We start from the raw sequence: 9,367 nt of genomic DNA, 5'->3' as shown, positions 1-9,367 counted from the left end.
TCTTAGGGAGAAAGGAGGAGATCAAACAAGACCTGCGTGCTGACTAAAACGCAGGCCCATGGCAGAGCCCGTGCTTATCTGCTGAGGACGGCAGGGAGAATGGCAATTATACTGTTCTGGCAGCTCACAAGCCCCATGGGAGCTGCATTCACTGTCACAGGATTAGCACCCTCACCGTCTTCCTGGGGAAGCTGCTGCTGCTGCGAGAGCCTGACTAATTTACAACATATCAGAAGCCAGTAGGTAACAAGGAGGCGAGAATGAATCCTTGCTCCAATGCTCACACACTGCAAATGGGATATACAGATGTGAGGGCTCACCCAACGGGCTCCCAAAGGCCGTGCCAGCACTTGGAAAGCATGGGCGGTTGCAGGTATCCGGGGACCAATATCGAGATCCAGCTGCCAGTGAGGTCAGTGCAAAGACTCCCCTGAAAAGTGTAGCTGCAAAAAGCAAGGGCCGAGTCATCAGCAACACCGGAGGGATCTTACCTTGATGCAGGGCTGGCGTCCGGTCAAGCTGAAGAGCTATCGCAGCTACAGCACCTGCTCCTCTTCCTCACGTACCTGGACTCTGCCATGCAAAATCAAGGACAAACTCCCCTTTACAACAATAGGAGCAAGGCTGCATCTTAAATGAAACATGACAGTAGGTTTTTTTAAGGAAGCTTTTAACCAACTCCCTGCGGATCCAGCTACACGTACAGTAATCTCCGGGTCAAGTTTTTAAGCCGTGAGGCTGGAGGGTTCAGGGCAGCCCCAAACAGCCTGAGTTCACAATACAGCATCTTCCAAAGCAAAGTTGGGGGAATAGCTTCCTTCCTCTCCTCCTTGCTGAATGCCTTGTCCATTGAGTTGATAAAGTAACTGGTGCAGGAGCTGCATCTACTACAGGCTGGTATTGGGTCTAGCAGGGTGCTGCCTTCATACTGATGCCGTGTTCAAATAAGAAATCTGCAGAGGTGAAGAGTTTACCATGGCAGAGCCATGTGTTCCCACCAGATTGAGAAACGCCCGAACAATGAATAGTGGAAGATCCCTAGTGGTTTCCCATTTCCATTCCCCCCATGCATCCCCTTGAGTGGCTTCTTAATTTTTTTGAACCAGCTTCACAAAGCATGCTTTTCTCCTGCTGTAACGAGGGCACAGTAGGAGGCTCAATGGGCTTTCAAAGTCATCACCGGCTTCCTAGTACACTCTCTCATGCTGGGCAATGTTTCATTTACTTAGGTGCTGGGAAAACCATTGCTTTGGCCTCAGCTGTTGGGAGAACTTTTAAACTCAGAGATAGGTGGGTCACCAGGTTTTCTGGTAGAAAACTCGAGGGAGAATGGCAGGGGAGAGCTATTTGGGGGATATTTCCTTCCTTTTTGAATTTTTAAATGTAGGAAAAGGCAAGCAGCTCTGCTGCCGCTTGCAAAGAGGGGAAGCCCATCATTCAGCATCCATCCAAACCGTCTGCTTTCTCATTCCAAGCATCCCTGGATTCGCCAGATTTGAGAAAACACCCTCTGCTCAATTTTCAAGCTGTTTGCAGCCATGGGCACTTCCTGTCTCAAACGTGAGCATTTCTGGGTCTGCACCCCTCTCTGCTATCAATTAATTTATGTTAACGGACCCTGTGCCTTCTGCTCACCCCCGCCTCGCTCCCTGTACTCGCTGCGGTTCTGGTGGTCACGTTGCTGGGCAAACAGCCGGATTTGGTGCGAGGGCAGGCGTCCCAGGTGGCACGAGCCCGTGCTAATGTCACGTTCGGATGTCGGCCTTCCCTTGCTGGAGCGATGGATGGTGGGTCTTCTGCTTGGAGCTCAGCTGCAAAAATCCCAGTTGGGTTTTGGAAGCGCTGTGATGTATTTGAAGGTGAAGAGCTAAATCTAGATCCCGAGACTATACTTTCCCCCTCTCTTAGCACCAAAAGTCAACAGTGAGTAGGCTAATTTTTGCTCTTTTCCTATGTCAAGGCTAATTTTTGCTCTTTTCCTATGTCAAGGCAAAATTGTTCTCTCTCATCTCTCCCTTCTTTTCAGGCAAAGAGAAAAAGAAAATTAGGGGGGTTGTAACATTGTAGTTGGCTCCATCACCATAATGGCCTTGTCAGAGTATGTTAAGCTCTCGTAGGGGAATTTTTTTTCCCATCCTTTAAACACTTTCTCCATTTAAAAATAGGAAACATAGAACTGGGGTTTGGGATTGTTCTTTTTTTTGCTAGAAAGGCGTTTTTAAAAAAGTTGTGGGTTTTTACGATGCGTGTGAGAGCAGAGGTTTGAAGAAGTTATAAGCTGGCTGGGAGCCAGCCCCTTACCTGGTCGGATACTCGTGGAGATTGGAAAGACACACGCAGGCGCTGATGATCTGCAGCCAACCAGGACCCAGCGTCATTAATACAACCACTTCATTAACATAACCACTGAAGTCCTTTCCTCCCTAGACAGAGGAGTAGCTTTATTTCCAATTATTTTTCATCATAGAATCCCAAAGTTTAGGTAACCTTTGTGGTTTAGGAACACTTTTTGTACATCAGAAAAATTAAAGAAATTCCCAGTTAAAAAAAAACAACCAAATAACGTTAGTATTTGGATGGGTTACTTTTTCTAACTTTCCAGGGTGACTTTGGTTTTGGTGGATGGCCTCAAGTGCACAATGGTTTACACGTTCTTAAAACCACCCATTGGACTCTCTACTAGTTAGACTAGTATTTAGGCCAAAGACTCAGTCTGAGTATTGTAGTCAATATTCCTTCAATAATTAGCAGTGAATGAAATGTAGAACGTTTCAAATAGAGAAGACAAGATATAAAAGAGGTTTATGGTGTCTATTGGATTTTATGTGGGAAACAGCAAGAAGTAAAGTTCATATAACCACCGGGCATCTATCCATGTGCTCTGAGAGCTGCTCTTAATTAAAACACCTGCAGCGTCACGTGTATTAGCATCCCTGTGCTTCAAAATGGGGGTCGGACTCGATGATCTGGGGGTCGGACTCGATGATCTATTGAGGTCCCTTCCGACCCTAACATCTATGAATCTATGAATAAAATGGTGGCAGAGGTGCTTGAACTAAACCTCATTGAATATGGTTTAGTTCAAGGGCTTTGCCACCATTTGGAAGCATGGAGACGCTAAATAGACGTGACGTGGAGGCTGCTGAAGTGTTTTAATTAACATGATCCAGCAGACTTGATTCATCTAATTAGCACACATCAGATCAGACATCTAGCATGTGTATAGGTGCCCATTGTTTGTATAGCCAAGGATTGGGGCTGAATCTCTACGTGGCCAATTTTTTAATCAACGAATAATGTGGTATCTATGATGGCTGAAATGCAGCCATTGCAGAGAGACAGCGAAAGGCTTTTGCACCACTGAACGGCTTCCCTATCAACAGCGAGCTCCACCCTGTCTGACCCACACTTTATTCTATCTAAAAGGAAACAGCGTTAGGGTACTGCCATATTTACAGCATTGTGCATCTCTGCTATCTCACTCTTGGCCGCTACTTCTCTTACGTACACTGCTATAGCTTTCATTCTTCTTGCCAAGCGTGGATCATTTGGTGTTTCTCACGTTTCTGATCTCTTGCAGGAGGTCAGACATCAGAGCAATGCTGAGTAACAAGATCATGAAATCTTCAAACTCGAGTTTGTTATCCGGATCTTCTTCGAGAGCAGAAAGAATTTCCTTGTATTTTGGCTTGTTCTCCTGGCCCTGCGAAAAATGTTAATGGAGATTATTTAGTATGGGTTTTTTTCCTGCCTTTTCTGTAGCAAATGTAAATATTATGTCATTTTTGTCTCTTTAGTATGCTAAACAGATTGATTCCCCAGTTCTCTGATTTCCACAAAAAAGTGCCCCCCGTGGTGATGAGCCCAAGATCACTTAGCCAGTATTTAAACTACTTCTTGTGTGCCATTCTGATTTTGCATCATGTTGGTTTTTAATCAAGATCTTGAGTGACGCCGAGTCAGATGCCTTGTCGTACTGCATCCGTGCTGCTATCTTTATCAACAAAACTTGTAATCTCACAGAAAAAATATGTATCCTGTTAATTTAACAAGATCCATTTTCCATAAACCCGTGTTGATTTGCACTGCTTATATTTCTCCCTTTAATTCTCCAGTAAGACCTATCCCACACTTTTATCTCGGACTGATATCAGGTGGCTCGGACTATAATTTTCCAGGACATCCTGTTTGCCCTTTTACAATATGGGGATGCTAGCTTTCTTCCCCTCTCGATCGTCCCCAGATATTCTTAGATTTATTGAAAAATCAGCATCAGCAGTCCAGAAAGCACCTCAGCCAGTTCTTTACAAACTCTTGGATTCAGATTGTCTGGACTTGCTCATTTAAAAAGAGTTGGTGTTCACTGCTGCTACTTTACATCCTCCTGAGTTGCTTTTGGTATAGAAAATATTTAATCATCATCGCATATTATATCCACATAATTGGCTTTATCCCTGAACTTAGAAGGGAAATAATCAGTTTTGCCTTTATATCTACATTATTATCGACTCTGACCACTTCAACTTCGTAATGGGCTGATGCCATTATTAGGGTTTCCTTTGCTCATAATGCACTTAAAAGTCTCCTTCACATTGTCCTTTGATTTCTCCTTGGGTCCGTCTGCATCTCTGATCAATTTTTCTAAAATTCCTAGCTTCTAATTTATATTCATAGCTGTCAGATTTCCCTTCTCCTCCCTCATTTGTTACGTTCGGCTGTATTTGTTCTTGCACTTCCCTAAGCCGGACTGTTTCTTAATCACCGTATCCTTCTCTTTAGCTTGGTTTTTTGCCAGCCTTATTCTTAAGCACTCTCAACTACCATGCGTGCTTTTTGGCTTCAATTCTTTCTCTTAGTTGAGCTGGATCCTAATTGCTTTCAGCATTGTGAAACTGGCCTTGTTTAAACACTGGCTGCAAATATTATGGATATGGGCATTACTAGATTAGCGCTACCCCCACAATAAACCTGTTGTAGGAAAGATCAGCTTTTTGCCTGCACTGCTGAGTTGGATACCTTTATTTCCTAACCCTGCCAAATAGTGCTTATCAGAACCACCTTTAGGCTGCCCTACACCATGCTTGGGGCTTGATTTTGCCAGCAAATTCAGGAAATGGCTCCTCCACCGCCCCTCTTCTTTGCTGAAACGGAGGGCACATGTATTACAGGAGCTGGCTCTATGTAGGTGCAGCCCAGCCCACGCTCCTTCCCCAGGATTTCCATCTCAGATGGATCCTTCCCCTGGCTGACCGCCCATCGCTGCTCTGGAGTTTTAGTCCAGAAGTAGGAGGGCCAGGAGGATGAGATCCCCGTTATAGCTGTCCCCAACCCTCCCAGCAAGAGGAGCTGATAAAATGGTGCCTTTCAGCCCACTCTCTGCCAGGATGTCATCTGCCATCCTGCAATTTATGTGGCTCCAGCTGGCCTGGGGGTGTAAGTCTGGCCCTCGTGTCAGATGGTGATGATGTTCTGGCAGATTCTGGACTCCTAATTAAACACACGTGTATTTCTTCCTACCAAAAAACACCCAGCGCCTCCTCTTTGTACGAGTCCCTGCAATTGCTTTGCCTTCCTGATGAAAATGCAGGCAGGTTGTTTCTTGCTTCCGCGTCCTATGTTGCGGGCAGAGGTGGCCAGGAATAAAAACAAGGTAACCCATCCATCATGAACGGATTTGCATAGTCATTAAACTCTCATTTGGGATTAACAAGCTGACAATCCTTGTGATGTATCGGCAGCCTCGCAAATGCCTTCCCAGCTTGGAGAGCGACCTGACTGGCAATGAAGGGAAAGGCGAGGGGTTTGCACGGGAAGGGGCTGGGGGTTTGGTTTGGGTATTTGCCGTGGTGGTGCAGACACCACAACCATGGTGGGTGGCAGGAGTGAGCGGTGCAGGGGCACGGGTGCAGCTCCGGACACGTGCGCTGATCCACTTACCTGTATGAAATGCCCAAACTGGGTTTGCAGCAAGGTCCTGGCTCCTGCTTTGCTGAGTTTGCCTTCGGAGTCGGCAGCGTTGCTATAGACCAGGACTGCGGTGGCAAAAGCCTTTTCTAGGTCCGAGCCTTTCCCTAGAGCTGAGGGAAGCAGCCGTCATTGGCAAAGGCTCGTGGGATCAGAGGACATGGCACCATTGAGGCATCCTGAGCGGGTGTAAATCAGCATCGCCCCATTGCAGCTGATGGCCCCATTCACCAGCTGAGGATCTGGCCTGGGATTTATTACTCCAGAGGCAGCAACACCCGCTGCAAGATGCTCGTCAAACAGACCTGAGCTTTATGCCACAAATAATAACCAGGGAGGCTAACGAGAAGTGAGTCGCGTGAGCTCATCACCCGTGATGCAGAGAGAGAACGGGAACACTGTCACACCTGCCTCCTGCATGGTCTCCCCGCCAAATTCTCCAGGTTTTGGTGGAAAATGGAGATCTCCACCATGCAACAAGGGTCTGTTTTCAGGGTGAAAATGTGGATTTAAAAAAAAATAAGAATCCCCGAGTGCTCTTTGCCTGCAAACTGAAGCACGCCGACTTTGAAATGCTGCTGGCGTGCCCTGGGGGAGCCGTGGCTCAGACACTTTGCGTTCCCGTTTTCCACGGTCCCTCTCCCAGAATGCACCTCTGTCATGAAGAAGAGATGACGGTGCATCATGGGGTGAATTCAATCGCATTTGGGACTGAAAGATCTTTCTACTTTCAGCCGAAATATTCTGGATGTTGATTCTTCCCCAAATCCGTGGTGCTTGCCTGGGCCGCCCTCCCTCTGGCTGTATCGCTTCACCCACCCATCACCTGGGTTGCTTTGCTGAGCAGGGCAGAGACTCTTTCTTCCCCATGAACCCCTGTATGACCGTGGGTGACACCCACCCCAGTGCAGAAGACTGGCACGAGGCTTGAGCTCACTTTTTGGCTTACTGCACACGGGGAGGATACGATGGAGACCCTGGGACATGTACCACTGGGTAAGGATGGGCGAGGAATATAGAGGCTCAGGGTGGAGGGAGGTCAAACTGCACCCCACTACTCCCCTTCCCCTCACATCCCAGTTTCCCCAGGAAATGCAACCCAGCCTGGCTTTCCTTACCTTTGCATGCCCTCCTTCCCCCCACATCCCAAAGTCTCTGGCCCCTGCGTGCAGGAGCCCCGGCAGCGTGTTGTTGCAGGCACGCAAGACAGAGAGGCTTCTCCTTTCTGCTCTGGGCTCGTGCCAAAGAGTGAAATTTCCCCTCGGCCCCCACGATTCTCTGCACTGGATGCTTTTCCCTTCGGCGGGTAAAACCCATCAGCCACACCGAAGGCGGTGCCCTTACCTTTCACCGAAGCCAGCTGCTTGGAGATGGGTATGCTGGTATCGAAAGGAAAGACACAGTTATACGGGAGCCGTCATTCCCTCACACATCAGCTTGTCCGCTCCCACCTGCTGTTTCACCCCACAGGCACAGTGCTTCCCCCCGCCCCACATCCCAGGGAAGCTGGGTTTTGTCCACAGGGGAAAAAGCAATATCTTAAACTCCAGCTACAAAACCATTTCTGAGCCTCAGCCTTAGAGGCTGGCCTGTAGTTCCTATTAAACGATACAGGGAACAGAGAGTGCCAGGGCTGCTGGCCTGGGCCACGTCACAGCGAGTGGGAGCTGATATGCTCCTCACCCCCCGGGAACGTTCATTGTTCACGTGGGATCTAAATGCATCTGCAGAGAAATCCAGCAGAGTCTGGGCAGCTTCCACGCTTGCCCGTTTCCACCGTGCAATGCAGGGTTACTTGGGTGTTACCTCTGCTGGGAGCCTGCCAGACAGGCTCTATCGACTTGCTATTAAAATATAAAGCCTGATTACTGAGCACTGGAAGCTAATTACAGCCCAGCCAATGTGCTGTGGAGCGTCACTCTCCCGGTCGATGCAGACCAATCTGAACAGAGAGCGAACTTCAGGACAAGGGCTGCATTAGGAAAGCGGCAAAGAGCAGAGCGGTGCCTTACCGTTTGGGCATGCTGGCTGCGGCCGAAGCAGCTTCCCTGCTGGGATGGACAGAGGACTGCTCGGCGTTCGCAGAGCTGGCCGTGCAGCCACACATCTCTCACAACAGCCTCGTTAGTGACGATCTCCAAGCAACTCGAGTCCTTGCAAACAGGCAGATCCCTGCTCGGCGCTGCCAACACAGCCTGCCTTCAGCAGGCCTTATCAATAATGTAAATGCTTCCTGGCTAAACACATCAGCCCGCAGCAACCTGTTTGAGCCCGTGCCCAAGTACCGGAGGGTAGACGGTGCTGTTTATTTTGCTTATGAAGAGGGAGCAAGCTAGATTCAAACGGGGTCTGAGCAAATCAATTGGAACTCAGTCTACATCGATCCTAATAAATAGCCACCTATGCTACACTTATGGTGTTGTCCTGGGGAGTGATCTGGGTGGTGCAAGTTGTGATAGGAGCCTCTGTGCCCCCTGGGCACTCACCGACCCTGAAGGCACCCCCCAAGCAGGGAGATTAGGGACAAACTCTGTCCTCGTGGTACCATGAGAAACCAGGAAATCTCCCCTAAAATCTGCATTTTGCAGGTGAGGGATGGACCACAGCACCGGTTCAGATGCACCTATTCCTTGCACACTCAGGGAGCTGTTATCTCACCCGGGAATAGAAACCAGGGATTCCCCAGCCTGGGACCAAAGCTTGCTCCACTGAATATCAAATCAGTATTCCCACATTGCAAGAGGAGGAGCAGAGGTCTGTCTTATCCGGGACTACTAGCAAGACTGCACCCACCCTAACGCCTCCATTTCACTGAAGTGGGTGCTCTCCACTTCCAACAACATCCCTGAGCCGAAGGACAGGTCAGTGGCACACGATAAAAACGGGAAGCACCGTGTTATTTGTCAGCACAACTGTTGGCAGAGGGATTATTTGCCATACCTCCACTCGCTGCAGATTTCCTACCGATGTTATTTAAGAGCCATAGGCACGTCTCTGGCGGCTTTGCTCACAGATGTCTAGACAGCGCTTCTTTGACCCGAAAGTCCTATTGGCAAAATTTTCCTCCCAGGTGGGCCAGCACAGAGAGGAACTTCATCATTTTCCAAGTCATTTTTCCTGGTGCAAGATATAGCACTGATGACAAGATTCTCCAGGATGAGACTTTATGTAACAGGACACTCAAAGGAGACAGCAACAGATGGCCTAGAGAATTAAAATGTTTTCCTCATTTAGCAGAAGCTAAATTACTGACGGCTAATGAATAAGGATGTTCGCCACCTTACTGTTCTTGGATTTTAATTATCTTAAAAAGCATGTGAAAAGAGAACCCTTAATTTCCCATCTAAAAGTGTCATTACTCAAACAATTCGGGGCCTTTTTTCTTGAGAGAGGTTTAAGCTGT

General features: G+C 48.1%; 1 protein-coding gene across 1 annotated transcript; it reads right to left on the bottom strand.

Annotated features, from left to right (window-relative positions):
• Positions 1-834: 834 nt before the first annotated feature.
• On the bottom strand, positions 835-8,370 carry SNTN (sentan, cilia apical structure protein). The gene is made up of 4 exons (XM_006275814.4): positions 7,977-8,370; positions 7,309-7,343; positions 5,938-6,077; positions 835-3,703 (listed from the first exon to the last, which is right to left on the bottom strand). The coding sequence occupies exons 1-4, from the start codon at positions 8,069-8,071 to the stop codon at positions 3,545-3,547; spliced, it is 429 nt and encodes a 142-aa protein (XP_006275876.1). The 5' UTR covers positions 8,072-8,370; the 3' UTR covers positions 835-3,544.
• Between the last annotated feature and the right edge of the window lie 997 nt (positions 8,371-9,367).

This window comes from Alligator mississippiensis, chromosome 12 (assembly GCF_030867095.1).
Source record: "Alligator mississippiensis isolate rAllMis1 chromosome 12, rAllMis1, whole genome shotgun sequence".
Taxonomy (NCBI): Eukaryota; Metazoa; Chordata; order Crocodylia; family Alligatoridae; genus Alligator; species Alligator mississippiensis.
Note: the sequence above shows the minus strand (reverse complement) of the source record. Positions and strands in the feature narration are given on the sequence as shown.

Coding starts and splice junctions, on each gene's coding strand:
- SNTN (XM_006275814.4), bottom strand. CDS start 8,071: ATGTGTGGCTGCACGGCCAGCTCTGCGAACGCCGAGCAGTCCTCTGTC. Junction 7,344..7,976: donor GCAGCCAGCATGCCCAAACG/GTAAGGCACCGC, acceptor TTTCGATACCAG/CATACCCATCTCCAAGCAGC. Junction 6,078..7,308: donor GCAGCTGGCTTCGGTGAAAG/GTAAGGGCACCG, acceptor TGCTTCCCTCAG/CTCTAGGGAAAGGCTCGGAC.